This window comes from Schistosoma haematobium, chromosome ZW, assembly GCF_000699445.3.
Source record: "Schistosoma haematobium chromosome ZW, whole genome shotgun sequence".
In the NCBI taxonomy this organism is placed as follows: domain Eukaryota; kingdom Metazoa; phylum Platyhelminthes; class Trematoda; order Strigeidida; family Schistosomatidae; genus Schistosoma; species Schistosoma haematobium.
This window is the reverse complement of record NC_067195.1, coordinates 65,984,977-66,002,739: the sequence shown is the minus strand read 5'-3', so window position 1 is coordinate 66,002,739 and position 17,763 is coordinate 65,984,977. Positions and strand designations below refer to the sequence as shown.

Here is a 17,763-nt window from a genome sequence, read left to right as displayed (position 1 = left end):
TTTAAACGAGCCTAAGGGACATTTATTGTGTCTGATAACCTTAGATTTTTGGCAGCTTACACAGGAGCGTGCCCACTCCCTCACGTCTTTATTCATTCCAGGCCAGCAAAACCTTGATAGAGTGGGTCTATCATATGTTTAACTGTGACTGGGGATACTCTACAACCAGTAAAAGAAGTTACGCAAACGGACAAATTAGTGTTCCCGTCTACTAGCCTCCGTTTGCGCGTGTCGATGATCAGATTGTGGTGTTGTAGAAGGTCCATACCAATGATTGGCATAGAAACATCTGCAACAACGAAAATCCAGTGAATGGGTTTGCGTAAACCCACGTTAAGGTAAACGTACCTTTTGCCATATGTAGCGATCGGTTTTCCGTTTGCCGCCTGTAAGTTTAGGGTCGATTCGTGAAGTCGGTCGTTAGGATTTGCTGGGAGGACGCTAACTTCTGCGCCAGTGTCGACGAGGTAGCGAACTCTCGTTGTCACATCTGTGACGAATAACAGACGGCTTTGTTCGCCGGCTACGGTTGCCGTTAACGCGTGCCGGCCTGGAAGTTTCCCGAATTGTTTTTCGAATCAGTCGGTTTCGTGTTGGGAAAATTGCAGGGTTTTCTGCAATTTCTGGAAAGCTTTCCATACTGGTTATGATACCAGCACCAGTCGGGGTTATCTGTCTCTCGTGGTCTAGAGACAGATCGCTTACGAGAAATGCTTCTACGTGGTGTGCGTGATCTCTTACGGTCGGTACGAAGACTAAGATAACGCGTGAGTGTGTGACATAAGTCGGTTATATCATTCTGAGTCGTGTGAGGCTTTTCTTTGACTGAAAATACCTCGGTAGTAGGTTTCGTAATTTCTAGAATGCGGTCGGCAGATGCAGCTAGCTCGTCTAAGCCGTTGTTCTGGAACGAGACCAGAACTGCTTGCACCTGTTGGGGAAGTTTTGACAAGAAGAGTTGTTTGAATAGACCTTCGTCGAAAGTTCTTAGGCCTATAACCTCTCTCATCCGTTGCAACATGTCTGTCGCAGAACCGTGTTGCAGGTCGATGTTATTGAAGAGTTGATCTAACCTTTGTCGATCGGTTAGATCTCCTCGTTTAAGAATCGAGCGTTTTAAGATTTCGTAAGGATCGGAAACATCACTAGTAAACATACTAGGTGTTACGTACCTGTTGAATTCGCGCGGTAGTGCCTTGACTACTGCGAGGAATTGTGCACGTGTGTCGATCACGCCGTGCTCGGAGAAGTCGGCTTCTGCGTAGCAAAACCAGGCTTCGATGTTGTCGGGCCAGAAAGGCATCAGTTGAAACGAAGGTGGGGACAAAGTCTTAAGCTTGAGTACTTTAGGTGTCTGTTCAGTCATGATGAAGTATGAAGTACGATAATGAACGAGGGGAAAATATATATATATCCAAGAAAAAACACGAAAAAAAAATCACAATGTTTAAAAAAAGTAAAAAATAAGGCAATGATATATAAAAATCCCAAAAAAGAACAGACTCACAGTTGCAATTAGGTGTACCAGATCACGTTGGGTTCACCAATGATGATGTCACAGGTATTCAGTGTTTGACAACGCTTCTACCAGTAACACCTTCTAATATATTTCGTTCCCACCAAGAGAAATCAAAAGACAGAGTCGAGGAGACCGGAAGAGTATATTTGGCGATGACCAATATATCGGAATTCTCTGATCTAATCTGGCTAGCGATTGCGGTTGGTGTTGAGCACGGCGTTAACACACGTGATCTGGTGCGGATGCCTGACCGAGCGCCTTCAGCTAGATGAGTCCACTAAAACATATGGTCAGCATCCAATGTCGAAAACTTAATGCTATTTATTTTGGGGATTTATTTACCGCTACACTTTAAATGAATTTCAGCTAGATTTCCTTCGTTATGGATAGTGAAATATTTGATCAGATCAGATTATCCGAGGTATCCGTTTGAAAAACGACTAAAAAGCCTTACAACCCACGAGAATGGTGTATTTCCTTCTCAAGAGATTTTCATTAAGCTGTTTAATTACTTAAAAACAACTAGTTTTTCATGTTAAGTTTGTGGATAACTTGATCCAATAATAGTAAGTCTTTGCGACGCGCAGATAACTTCACACCTTTGTACTACATAGACGACGTTATTTGATTATTCAATGAAATTTCAGGTTAACTTTATGGCTATGGTAATTTTTAATAGTATTTTGTTTTTAAATCAATAAGAATTCAATGTTGTTATCAATTTCAAATAAATAGATTACAAGAGAATTACTTCATTATTGCCTTTTATGACATTCATTCATCTTGTAAATGTTATCATGCATAAAGTTTAAAGCATAATCCCAGTAACTTGTTATAAACCAATGAACTGATCTGGAAAATGTATTCGTATTTTACAAACTCCCATGATAGGAAATGTGCTACAATAAGATGATGCGTGATACAACAGAGAATGTGACAGAATAACCAATCTCAGGTAATGATATTACTTCTAATTCAATTATAAACAAACTAAACTCAGTCAATGATAATTTATTCAACAAACGATTCAGGTATTTAGTGTGACAATCATTTGATCAAAGTTAAAAGGAGGAACAATTATCGCTTTATTTATCATCATTCAATTTTCTTTAAGGTATCTTTTACAAATCACTTAATACTAGGTGAAATAATGATAGTAACATCAATACTTTTTCTAAGCATTTTAAATTTTGAGAAAAGTTTCCTTACAGTTTCATTTTTGTTTGGAAGGACAATTAACTTTTGTATTCATCAATTTCGTTTAATAAGCAAATGATAAGAATAAACTTACATTGATTAATTTATCAAATCTAATTATTTGATTCCTAGTGTAATTTTTATAGTTAGTTACAATCATTTTGGGAGTACACGGTTGCAACAAATGAATCAAATTTAACGATTATACAGTGAAATTACAATAATCGGATCATACTTTTAATTAATAACTGATATTTTACAAATGATTTTCATTAATTTTAATGCATTAAACACCGTTTCAGTGATTTAGTATAAATAAATATTTAGCTAATTAAAATAACCCATTGTGTCATTGAATCAAAATAAAGAGAATTCAGCGAAGAATTTTTTTTGATGAAATCATTTACTTAAGCTGTACATTCGTATTTATAGTTGTATGAACACGATGGATGGAGAACTACTTCAACTTCGACGGACTCTCATTAGAAATGGTTATCCACGAAGATTCGTCGATAGTAACTTAACACCTAGACATTATCCGGAAAAAGCACCAACAGTAAAAAAGAAAACTCATTTTATAAATATTGAATTTAAAGGAGATACGGCTGCTAAAGTTTTGAATAAACGGATTTCAAAATCGTTGAAGAAAACGTTTTACTCAGCTAAGTTCTGAATTGTCTTCTCAAGCCGGCCTTCCATTCACGGATGTGTTAAGGATAAACTTCCGCTTAGGACTACACCAATGTTCATCTATAAATTTACTTACTCATGTGGGGCAGGTTACATTGGCAGCACAAAGCGATCACTTTCCAAACGCATCTCTGCACACTACCCGGCATGGCTCTTAAAAGGAGGATGTAAAACAGTTACTAGTTCAACACAGAAGCATTTAATCAACTATGGACACCACTCCAAAGGAGTCTTCTTTTAAAATAATCTACACAGTCAAAGGAATTGGATTGACGGGAAGTCGAATCAATATATTATACACTGCTGAGACACCGGCAATCCACCAACTCAAGTCCAAACTTTGCGTGCAATAACGATGCGTCCAGTCTTCAGTAATAAGGATAGTAGGTTGGTGAACCTGTGTTAATCCTGATAGATTGACTTCTAGTGAAGGTTAAACTTCTCATTGGAAATAGTCTCTGATGAGGCTGGTACCACTTTTTCGGGTAAGGCGTTCCAGTCATTGACTACTCAATGAGAAAAACAGGACCCCACTTTAAGTTTACTAGATCGCGATTTGTGGACCTTCTTGCTATGACCCCGGGGATTATTAGTGCTGAAGGGAGCAAAAAGATAAGATATATTAATACCCAAATCATAATTAAAGATGCGAAATGCTAATATAAGGTCACCTGGTGCCCCACGATACAACAAGGGGAAAAGGTTTAGGCGTTTTAAGCACTCATCCTAAGGTAGTTTGGAAAGACTCTTCACTAATTTTGTTCCCACACGCTAAACACGCTCAAGGGAGTTAGTAGCCTTTATCAGACATGAGCTAGCTCCTTGGATACAGTGCTCTAAGTGTGGTCTAACGTAGTTGTTGCATAAAATTTGAAACATTTCCTCGTCAAAAGATTTGAACGCTCGGCAAAGTGACCATAACTCACGAAAACCTTTGACAGCAGCTGCGTTGCGATGCGTAGTTGTTTTCAAGTCATGACTTATTATTACCCCTAAGTTTTTATGTTCTTGAACGCGTGGAAGAGATGTATTATCAATAGTATAGTGGTAATTATTACCGTTTCTGATGTGCATGAGCACACTCTTCCTAGAATTAACTTCTAAACCCCAACCTCGAGCCCATGTAACTAATTCATCTAAGTCAGCTTGAAGATCAAAATGACCAGCCTCACTTTTTATTGTTCTCCAGATCTTTACAACATCCGCAAACAATAATGTTGACGACTTAAGCAACAGCGGTAATTCGTTAACGTAGAAAAGGGAAAGTAGATGGCATAAGACGGTGCCTTGGGGTACACCAATTTTGACCGGCTTCCATCCGGATAGAGTTCGATTGACCCTCATTCTCTGTCCGCGGTCACATAAGAAGTTTCCTATCCATTGTTATACAGCACCTATTATTCCGAAGCTTGAGAGCTTCTGAATAAGATCTAAGTGTGAAACCTTGTCAAGCGCTTTGCTAAAATCTATAAATATCACATCGACAGACAGACCGTTATCTAGGGCTGCTGTTCAATTCCCTCTCGCAACAAGTAAACCGATGTTGCTCGGGAGTTAACAGATTGTGTGAATCTATTTGACTTAGTAGCTTAACCCGAATTATCTTTTCAAGTAACTTAACGACTATGCTGGTTAAACTGACAGGCCGGTAGTTGGATACGATCTGTATCTGACCATCCTTAAATATAGGACTGACTATAGCGTCTTTTCAATCTCTAGGAAGTTGGACGAGTGAAAGGGACATGTTGAAGAGTGACGCCAGCGGTTTTGAAATAATGTCCGCAAGAGATGACAGCAGCCGTGGACGTAACCCGTCAGGGCCCGGTATCTTACCAGGTTTGAGGTTAGTAATCAATGGAAGAACAGTTTACTCAGCCACATGTACAGATCCTACGGATGATATCTTGGTGTGATGGGAACAAGTATTTGTAACAATGGACGTAGAGTGAACTTCGTTAAAATAGTTTGAAAAAGTCTCGGCTTTTGCCCGATCTGATTCAGCTAGTAAATCTGAACTTTTGTGAAACAATAACGGAGGAATACCATCTCTACGTTTCATTCGCCGTATAACATACGGAAACAATTGTTTCGAACAAGTACGGCTATCATGTGCCGACTGTCTTTCGTAAGTTGTACGGGATTTAGCTATATATATTCCGAATTTTTTATATTCATACTTAAATGATGCGTGTCCTGTCAACAAGAACAAGTCCCAGAAGTGTTTCCTATGCTTCAACAACTTCCGGGTTCCCTTATTAATCCATGGAGGGCAATGTGATAGTTTACGTGTTGACCAATGCGTTCAAATGTAGCCTTAAACTTATTCCATTTGCCTCCGATCGATCCATCCGCGTCGACCGAGCAGTTAGTCGAAATAGTACAGTCTCTGATTGTCAGAATACTAGCTCACCAGATATTCAGACGGGATGAAGTAAATACAAATTGTATACCATGTGTCCTAAACTTAAAGTACAGTACGACATGATCACTATTCACTAGCGGGGAGAAGGTGCTGAATGTCGATTACATCCTCACAGTGGTGTGTGAGGACAAGGTCCAACCTCTCACCCTTCTTTGGCCCTAATTCCCTTCAGTGATATGTTTCGGTTGTTTCGTTTTATTATTTTTATTATTGATTTTTTAAATTAGTGTTTTGTAATTTTAAACTGTAATCAGTCATTATTATCACATTTAAACAAGTTTTATTGATTATGATTCAGTTTTTATTTTTATGACCATCATATTTGTCGTTTTTCTTCACATCTATCAACCGAACAATAATCTGACCCGTAAATTATTTTGATCCTTACATTCTTTTATTACCCCTTGATTATTGCATAACCTCATCTGATAATCAAAGTCTAGAATCAATTTTCAATCCTTCTATAGACATATATTTTCCACAAAACTGTAAACACAAATATACAGTTTAAGTAAATGATTTCATCGAAAAGAAAATTTTCGTCTCTGAAATATTGAGCTATTTACATTCATTTGAGAAAATTACTTTTCAAAAAAGATGGACTGTGATTAGTGGAAGAATTTATGACGTGCCTTTTTGCGTATTTGGGAGCCAGTAGTTAGATTTATCTGAATTCCCATGATAATGTTCACACTGAGACTTCAACCCAACACCCATCTCTTCAAGAGTCCAAACAGCCCTAGCTTATTAACCCTGTTTCAAGTCTCAGTGTAAACGTCAACAATGAGATACAGGAATATCCAACTGACAGTTCCCAAATAGGATGAGTCGTGCAGTCCATCCATTCGAAAGCTGTGAAAAAAATGGCCATATTAAACGAAAACGTTCCAAATGCATACATCCCAATAAAAACTGGTCAAATCTCACTCATTATTAATAATGAGATAATTCAGACCCTAACTAGTAATAATGGAACAATCATTATCGTTATCTAGATGTGTGTAAACTAAAGCTCGTTATTAGTTAAAAAACCTTATGATAAAAAATATTTATTTAACGGGCCACAACCGAGAAATTACAAAATTATTTCAAAGAAACATGGCATCATAAAATGTTTCACCTTATGTTTCATAAATTGATTCTTATTGGTTGAATTGCATTTTGTTTATTTAGACAATCGTACACCAAATACTGCTTTATTTTAATGCCTAAAAATGAATGTTCATAAGTTTTCAAAGATTATAGAACGTTTAAAACCCAATAATATTCACTGACCGCTTCATCTTCTTTTGACAGAAATAAGTGTTCATGATTTTCACATTGAATCGATATACCCGAAATCTGATAATGTTCCGAATAAACCTTTACGTGATGTAACATCCAATAACTTCAGTTTGTTATTTCTAGATGATAAGCTTCACAAATTCCAAAGATTCGTGCGTAACATGATCATTTCTTACAGTTAATATGTATTTGTGAACAAGAATTTTCATGCATATAGTTCAAAGAGTTGAGAAGTAGAAGTCAAATAAAAGACGCGAATCTAGACTCACTGATGATTGTCACAGTGAACGACACTTGTGAAAAAACTGAACTCAGTTGTATTCATTATATTGATAAAGTGACGTTGTTAATCCTAATGGTTATGCAATCAAATACTGGTTTCATTAATAAATGATGCATATCAGCACTTTAATTAAAAACATTTTGCATTTTAATACTTACTCCTCACGTGACCTACCATCTGCTTCTATGTGGCTCATTTAATAGAGAAGCTGGCTCATCTCTGACTTCAGCATTATTTTTATAGATATCCATTACTGTAAGGTATCAAAAGCAGCATTGTAAATTTTCATATCACAGTAGATGAGTAAATAAACGCTTTTTCCCCAAGTTCATTTTATTACTATCGTTCAAATTCTGCAAGAACACTAAATATAGTTTTCTTTTATCACAAAAATAACTATATATACCTTCATTCATCAAAAGAGCAAATTATAATTGACCAGGAACTCATCAATGAGATGCTTATTATTTATTAAAATAAAAAAAATGATAACCACATTTTGGCAACTCCTAAAATAAGAAGTCTAAATTCGATACCATCTGCACCTATCGCTGGGAACTGTTTCCCTAAATCACGCCAAAATAAACAGTTCACGAAAAATGTTTCTATAAGCGTTCATCAATGTGCACTATGGTCTTATGGAATTGGTGATTTTGAACGGAACATCAAAAATATTTTTGATAATATGTATTTACCGTAGAAAGAACAATCCAAATAGATCATTTTACGAGAATTGGCTGTAAACACCCAATTTAGGTAACTATCACTTCGATGAATGCTTTAATATTAAACCCAAAAATAAGTATTGTTAAATCCCAAATGATCCAATGGCGATTACTTGATATCAGTTCATGTTCCGTTAAAACGAGAGTGCAGTTACATGGGATTAAATAACCAACAGTAGTCATATAATCTAACTTCTATCTACCTTCTTGTTTGCAATTACATACATAGCATAATATGAGCAATTTTATCAAGTATCAATTTCAATGAAGAATTGAGTACTAGTATGATGACGTTTTATTTTCGCCGAACACTTTCATCCTAATATTTTTACACAATGAGAAATATAAAAATATGTGGAAATAACAATTTATATTTCACAAAAACAAATCTACGTTACATGAAATAAATCACATGGCAACAAAAACGTCACGTTCATTTTATTCTGTACGTTAATCCATTAATATGTTTCGATGAGAGCGAAATACCTCACTTTGTAGAAAAATTAGAAAGAACACGTGATTTCATCCACCTGTTAGTAACAATAGACAAAAACCACATTTCAAACCTCAAATAAAATAAAATTGAGAAAAGACGTCAATTAGTTGGTGTCTCCAAAAATATCAGTTCCAGGTTTTTAATCACCATGTAAAACAGAACTTAGAAGTACATTTTGCTGTCAAGTATCTTGCACCGTTATATGTTGGTGGCACTACTTTTTTGAGTTCAACTCTTTCGGAGCTAAACGGGTGCAGTTCTTACACGTGCTACACCAGAATTTCACAGTTGGTCAGTGGTTGGGTTTTGTATATGATCATCCAGCCAATATCAGCTTATGAACAAGGATTTCTAGTTAAAAAGTTTGAAGTGAAAAGGATATACAATATTTGATGAAATTCTTCAGACTTCAATGTACCACTATCAGCTCCATAAAATTATAGATATCTTAAAATTTTTGAGTCGGAAATCTATCTACTATAAATTTTGTCATGAATTTCACATAAAACTAGGCACTAGAAAAAAGCTGTCTATAAAACTCACATCACTTTTAAAGGAGTTCGCTCAATTTTAAGAGCTGGTATTGTATACCAAACTACTACCGAGGCGTATGAACTACGCATAAGACTATGGACTAACGTTGGTTAACATCGAATAAAAGTAACCTGTACTCAAACATTATGGTACACTTAATTAACATCTCATTGGTAAACGACATTTCGATTCTCATTCATTAGTATTATCCCCTATCTGGATAAAACTTGACTTCAAGAAGTAATGCTGCTAGAAAATAAGAAAATGTCATAAAAATTATGAGAAAAAGATATAGTCTCTTAAGAGTCTTTCCATTAGATATGATTCCGACGGAAAATCGTCTTCCTATTGCGTAAACATTCGAACACTGATGAACCACTTTTCATTAAACAGTGTGAGATCAAGAGATAAAATATGGAGGTTCATAGGACAATTTATTTCACATGAATTTGAAAAGACAACCAAACAGAGGGAATAGCACAGTGTTCGGACAGAGAAAGAAGTATTTCACCATTCAAGTCTTAAATAAATAAGGGGTAAATTCTTCTGGAACTTATTCAGATGTTTAGGCGTACAGAAAGTTAACTACAAACAATGAGCTTTTGTTGTCTGTAAGAACTACAAATTATTTTTTTAGTAAAATTACTGTAAAGACTGCCAACTAACAGGTGACAATATCAATATATATTTACCAGGAAATACTCTGAAGTCTGTTAATTTAAAACATTCGTATCAAAACTTACCAAAATTAATGAACACTCAAAAGAAAAGGTGTAGTCCTGCTGAAAGATAAACGTTCTCTAATAATAATATCTGCTATACCGAGTATCGCTGGAAGGAAAAGAAATGGTTGGTAATCAATCACCCGAAAATTTGAATAAACATTAGATGTTATATTTTCGAAATATATCTGTAGCTTATTAACAACTTTAATTTCTTGTATATATATTTATTTGATGTATGTTTTGTAAGCCTTTCTTTTCAGTAGTTTAGCTATCATGCGTAAATTCTTCATGAATGTAACTGACTGTACACATAAAGTATACATAAATCCTACAGTTTATTTGAACAGTTAGGTACGGTATAAGTGGGTCTTCTAATTTTAAAAAGTGGATGGCCGAAACTATTCTACCTAACTCTTTAGTGAATAAAATTAGCGATTAGTTACGGTCTGAATAACATTCACTTTTATGCACGTGATATTTCAAAAAATATTCCTTATGCCAATCTGATATAATAAAACACTATATTTAAGTCTGTATATAAGCCACCTAAAGAATTTCCAAATAAATGCAAACCACTTTTAAATCACATATCAATCAAGTACTTGCTTTAGTCATAAGCTGAGCTATTTTGTACAAGTGTTCGTCATATTAGAAAATGATTCTTACTTTGGTTTAATGTAGAAAAACTAATAAATTTCTTATGATTTGGTTATGTATCATGAAAAATCATTAGATAATAAACCAAATTAACAAGATATTTAATGGTTTAACTCTCAATAATAGATAAGAATCAGTATTTACTCACTCATATATATCTACTCTTTGAAGCTGAGAAGCTGGACGTGAATATGAATAGCCATAAAGCGAGTTCATCCTGTGGTTAAATTGAAAAGGAAAATGAAAAGATTAACAGTATCTGTAATGTCAACAAAAAAACTAAGTCTTAAAATAATATGAAATGTTTGTATCATATAGGCCGAATTAGGCATCTAATTGTCACAACATATCAAACAGGTAAGTTGTATTAATAGATTTCTTTTTCTAGATTTAGTTATGGCCGCTTATTTCTTATTACGAATCAGTTCTCTTTGAAAATCACAGATTTACACAAGAACTCAAATAATAAAATTTATACATCGATAGTTATTTTATTAATTCCAAAATGGTTTGAGAGTATACTCTGAGTAGAAATCCTGAATTGTTTGAGTGTTGCTCCACGTTTTTTAATGGTTATTTGATCAATACTTAGTTGTACTAGAAAAAACCCAGAAGTTCTGAAAGAACAAAACTCGAACTCCTGTAACACAAAGAATCAAGTCAAATTGTGCTGCAGTTATTATAACGTTAATGAAAATTACTATCAACTGTATTCCTTTGTTTCTCATAAGTTCAAGCGACAAACGATTACGTTCACATTTTTATTAAACAGTTATTTTGGTAGTTCTAAAACATTTTCTCGTGGTGAATTAGTTATATGAAGAGAAATAACTGTCTAAGCACTTATAGATCAACAGTAGCCAACTTATTACTCACATATATTTTCAAGGACAAGATCTAGTTTTTCCTCTAACAAAATTACTAATTTAGCCATCACTTATTCGTTAACTTTTACAGTAAAATTCTTGATAATTGTTCATTTATGTGAATAAATGTTTTGTTTTACATATCGAAGTAGTTAAGTTAATCTGTTAGTTCAGATAAGATACCATGTCAGATCTACATTACCAACTAGATTTGTACATCCAATCAGCGACGTAAAAATGTTTAAAACATTTGTTAAGCATAATCTAGTGAATATTGTAAACAAAATGAATATAAATTGGGCACTTGATAAGACTGCGTTACCAACAGTAGTGTTGTACTAACAAAATAATGTTTTTTTCTTTTAAAAAAGAGATTGAATCGTTCCTTAAGAAGGTGATGTGTTACACTTTGTACATATATTTCATTTAAGCTAAAATATGCAGTTCTTTAATTAACGTTTTATAAATTCAGACACTAAAATGTTTGTAAAGAAGACCAAAAATTGTTAAGCACTCGATAAATCTGGAAAAATAAGTGCGCGAGCAACATTTGCTGTAAATTTATAAGTCAACCAGTCTTTAACTAGATTCGAGCAGTCAAGAAGTTGTCAGGCAAGGTTATTATTTGTAGACCAACATCTAGTAACCCTATTTTCATTAGCACAAAGGTTGAATGACTTACCCATAGTCTGACAGACTACTATATGATCGAAACCGACGTAGAGGAGACACATAATTATAACTTGGTGAATACGTTCTTCGATAGTAACTAAAATAATATAAATGAATACAAGGGACATTGAATAATCTCTAGGACACCAAAGCACACATATCTAATTTTAAAACGTCACTGTATATTATTCAAATTATGTATTACTTCTTAAATAGGAATTAAATCACTAAGTGCATTCACACATTGAAAACTTTATGGTCGATTTTGACGATTGTCAATATTCGAGTATATAGTTATATATTTTCTAAATATGGGGTTAAAAATGAATAATTTCATGTAAGACAAAACGTTTCGTTGGTAAAATGGCAATAGTTGTTTATCAAAATACAAAACCGAATAAAATCTTGTGATCCTTACGTAGTTCAAATTTAATAAAAGCTGAATAATGGCCGACTTATATGTTAAATTTATTCTATTTATTGTTCAATTAAAAAGACCAACATTTCACTCTTTTCTACAGATATCCCCTGCAACAGTTAAAGAATGAGAATTTCTCATGTGGTGAGGTAATCAATACCACTATACGAGGAGAATAAGCATAAATGACATTGATATCTTTTCAAGTGAATATACGTTTCCTAAGTATTACAAAGTTAAAAGTGAGAACTGGCAAAGCAAAGGCAGCATTCCTACAGTCTCAGAACATATGGAACTCAAAATGACTGTGAACCAACATCAAAGTCAGAATCTTTAATACGAATGTCAAGACAATTCTACTGTACAGAGCTGAAACTTCGAGAACTACTACAACCATCATCAAACATGCACAAGTAATTATAAACAATTGTCTACACAAGATACTCAATGTCCGTTGACTGGATACCATTAGTAACTGCCTACTGTGAGAGAGACTTAATCATCTTCTAACTGGAGAAGAATTTAGGAAAAGAGGTCGGAAGTAGATAAGACATACACTTCAAAAATCATCAAACTGCATCACGAGGCAAGCGCTAACTTGAAATCCTGAAGGAAAACGGAAAACAAGAAGGCCAAAGAACACACTACGCCGAGAATTGGAAGCAAACATCAAAAGAATGAATAGGAAGTGGAAACAACCGGAAAGCATTGACCAAGACAGAGTTCGATGGTGAATGTTGGTGGGCGGCCTATGCTCCTCCACAAGAAGTGACAGGAGTAAGTAGTAGCATACACCAAACACCAGAAAAGGCTTGCCCCAGGTTTAAAAGTTAATAATGGACAAAACAAAAAGTACTTGTTTCCAAATGAGACTTTGAATGACGATTATTAATACGGCTAATTGTATATTACGAATAAGTATTTACTTACATGGAGAAAATTCTTGGAAGAAGTAATAATAATATGACATACCTAGGAGTAGTTGTGTAGTCTCTGTAAATATAAATCCGTTTACCGTAGCGTAAATCGTCCTAAAAACAAAAATAGTGGTAGCACAAATAAGAAACAACCAAATTTAAATTTACTGTATTTATTGTATAACTAAACATTTCATTTCAGATAGTATGAATAACTGACGGCTTACTTAATAACTTCCCGGCATACCAAGCTTAAAGGATCTAATTACACAAGATTGCCTGAAACCCAGAATAACTCAAAATCCTGTGTTTATATATATAGAAAAATCTGAATAAACACAGATGTAAAACGATTTTAGTCAATACATAAATATATTGGTGTAATATTTTTGTAACCAACTAGAAAGCTTACTTTTACTGTATTATTAAACATAAACTTAAGTATTACTTCTTCAACGTGGTTTTTGAAAGAAAACTTTGATAAAATCAGGATCTTTTATTGGTTCGAGAGCTAGTTTTCATCTTTCTCATATCAAAAAAGAAAATAAATAGTTTTAAAGCGACAACAGTAAAATATATAATGAGGCAGAGCTGTATCCAAGCTATTCTATAGGTAAATGAATGCACAAAGATTATAAAAGTACAATAGACCTATAGGACCTCCCGTATTTTTTTTGAACTTATCTACGTACTGTTAATAACAGTCATAATCAGTATTTATGTTAGAAACTAATATCAATGTGATGCTAGCCTATAAAACGCAAACGTTACCCTGTTCTTGAATAATACCTCTATTTGGATAGAAAAATAATAACGATCTTCATATCTTTGCAACCCTACACGATCTGAGCTGGGTTTTTGCATCCTATGATAACTATGTCTAATTTTGACCAGAATATGTGATGTTATCTGATTTTTGTACGGTAGATAGTGAACGTTTCTAGTAATTATTATTACTACTGCTTTCAGGTATTAAACTAGGTAGTATTGCAAACGAGACTTCTGTCTATGCTATATAAATTATATTTATATCAGATTAAAAAATTAACAAATTAGAATAAATTATGGACAGATGTTGTATTCATATTATGGAATGTAGCACACAAATGTAGCTGCAGATACCTGTTCACTATAGGTTTCCTATTATAAAAGCTTTAAAACTATGTATGTTTCATCTTATTTTTGATGATCAAACTAAACGCTACCACATAAATTTAAATGAAAAAATTTTCCAAGGAAGACAGAAACAGTGATAAGCTTCATTTTAAACGTGATTAAAAAAACTCGTCTACTGTATATTATCGACAAATATATTAGTTCCCCTTTTTAAGTAGATTCTGGCCCGAATGTCAGAGCAATACCACCAACTACTGTTAACGCTCAGATACTGTATTCAATGACTATCTTAAGGTTCATCGACGGTCCAATATTACTGTATATAGAGAAGGGTAATTGCAGGTGAGGTTTGCTTAAGTATATCCAAATAAAACTTAATTGCGGAGAAATTCCATTGCTATTCCGTTGTTTTTAATTAAGTCAAATTATTTATCCGACTTTTGGGTACTTAGCGCCGTAGAACTTTAAGTAATGAAGTCAAAGACACAGTGCTTAGATTTCCAGTTGGATATAGCATCACTTAACATTAACTTTGCTTACTTCAATCTAGTTGTTAAATTCCACCTAATACAATCTTACTCAACGCCTAGTAATACTTTAGTCACTAGTGCCTACAAAGCTCAATGGACTTAATATTCATAAGTTAAAATAGGCATGAAAAAGTTACTAAACTTGGCGTTATCACCTCATCTAATGACTGATAGTCACCTCCGTTATAAGTGGTACGTTATAAGTAATCTATAATGCATAATCACGATATATCCCTGTAGTACCAAAAAAAGGAACAAATGAAAAACAATTCTGAAACTCATGTTCATGATTTTCTTAGCGATACCAATGTTTTTAAAACTTTGTCTGGTGCGTGATTATTACATGTCAGATGATGAGATGAGAGCATCAGCTTGACAGCGATTTACGACGTTTTTAGATAGTTCAGTTTTTTTAAAGACTATGAACTAAATAATATTTAAACCCTTCAGTAATTTTTTGAGTAAATGCTACGTAACTCGTTGTGCACACACTTCTATACTTTTGATTTACACTAAAGCTCCAAAAGATTTTCACTTACGAACGGTCTGTTAAAAATATTAATCACACAATAGTGATTGGACCATTCAGTAAGTTCAAAAAAGAACTTGTATTTCACCAAGTCAAAATTTCACTAATGCTTAAAGGCTCACGAACTAAGTAAGTTGCAGGCAACATGCTTACCATAAAGTATTAGTGATAAATGAATATTTGCCTTTTTCAAGAAGACCCAACCTATTTCACTCGAAGTATGATGCACCACATAGATAATACCAAGGTGATTGTCAGTCAGTTTACTTATTTTGGTTCTGCGTTAGAAGCTCAGCACGTGCTACAAAATTAGCAACATAATTTTCACACGTCTACTAAAGGAGATGTAATAACTGTTCACAAAGACGTAAGATGTAATAATATATGACTGGTAATTAGTTTGCTAGATGGTGTATCGTCATGAACGATCAGTTTTGGCTTTACAAAAAGTAGACAAATTAGAACATGTTAAAAATATGTATGAGTTACAATACTCAGCATTCTGTAGGGTGTTTTTGTTCTCAATGCGGGGCACACCAGGTGACAAACGCCAGGCGAATTGTATCACTTGCAGCGTAGGCGAGATGATCGTCTGTCAGAAAAAGAGCGAGTATGATGCGCAGTAGTTAATTCTCTATTATTTTAAAACTCTGAAATCTGGTTTGTGAAAGTGGAAGACATTTTTAAGCCACGACCTTTTAGACAAAGGTGTCTTCAAAACATTGAGCGTACAACGTTGAACGATCAAGTGGACAAAACTGACGTTAAAAATAGAGAGCTAGGCAGATGTTCAGTCAGATAATAATGCAGTAAATCTTCATAGACTTGTGTAATTAGAATGCGTTTTAGGTACATATGAACACATTTCACATCGACAGGAAATATCTCTTGGTGTAAAAGTAGGTTAAAAATAAGGTAAGACTGGCTAAACTAAAAAGTTGTTTCAGCCCATGGAGTCAACGAATGTTAGTCTGTGACAGTAATGGATATAGACAACTTGTTGGTTGGAAATGTTAGGTGATAGGGGAAAGATGGACTCAATACTTACACGGCCTCCAGTCTTCATTTCAAGTATTTTTTGTTACATTCCTTTCTACCCTTTCTTGTCGAATTATATTCTCGAATATTTCGAATTACCTACTGTCATTGATACTACGTTTATCCCTTACATCTACCATTCATTCCAGTACGTTTGGCTCATATTGGCAATAAAATGTGAAAGTTTATACAAACGTATATTTTTTCTCGGTTATGCTTAGTGGCTAACTTACTTAGTTCTTCCCAAATAGCTTTCTCCAGCTGGAGACAAAATTTCAACCAGAAACGGTTGTCAGAAAACCCTATTCTCAAAGTTGAAATCCTTTGAGACGAAGATATTTTATACCCATATATCTAAAATTTTGCCCTTACTTTTTCTTTAGAAAACATTTCTAATCATAAAAGTTATGATTACTAAGATGATCAACATTTTTACCTTTAATCATGTAAAAGAATTGAATAACTCTACTTGACAGTACCATAGTAAGTACTTCAAAGTGCTAAGTACGAAAATTAGTCCCATGAGGTAAAACTTTTGTAAAAAATTGCATCTAATTTACATTATAAACTTACATCAATTTGTCTTGAATCCCTATACGAATAACGGTAATCTGAATTCATCCATGGTTTAAAAACACCACTTTCGTTGTAATAGCCAACCAAGTCGTTATCGTAGTAAGATGACATTGAAAGATAATTACGTTAAGACTGCGCGAATACTCATGAGAGCTATATATATCCCGGTGAAACATCTATTAACGTTTAAAACAAACCACTCCATGTAAACGACCACCAATATCCTCTGGTTCGTCACTTTTTTAAAAACTTTCGAAGACGACATCACAAAAGAAATCGTCTAATAGACAAAGCGACAGGATGATTGCAACGTAAACCGTCTTCAGATCAATTATTCATGGCTCAGCTTTCACTTCCAGCATCAAATGAGTATGTTCTTAGATAACTGCAAAACTAACTAAACAAACTATCTGCGAGTCGCAGAATGTATAACATCTAAATAGCAACTGTTATAATATGATCTTTCAAAGCTATTATTTGATTCAGGGGTGGTGTAGTGTCTGGAACGCCCGCTTTATGTCATTCTCATTTCTGAGCAGACGAATTGATTCGATTGGGATGGTTATTCC

The 17,763-nt window shown here is 34.3% G+C and overlaps 1 protein-coding gene across 1 annotated transcript; it reads right to left on the bottom strand.

The window, feature by feature from the left end:
• Positions 1-8,473: 8,473 nt before the first annotated feature.
• MS3_00004180 (uncharacterized protein) lies at positions 8,474-17,536 on the bottom strand. The gene is made up of 6 exons (XM_012940308.2): positions 17,192-17,536; positions 13,461-13,519; positions 12,081-12,167; positions 10,681-10,749; positions 9,894-9,981; positions 8,474-8,650 (listed from the first exon to the last, which is right to left on the bottom strand). Exons 1-5 carry the CDS (start codon positions 17,303-17,305, stop codon positions 9,951-9,953), a joined length of 360 nt encoding a protein of 119 aa, XP_012795762.2. The 5' UTR covers positions 17,306-17,536; the 3' UTR covers positions 8,474-8,650; positions 9,894-9,950.
• Between the last annotated feature and the right edge of the window lie 227 nt (positions 17,537-17,763).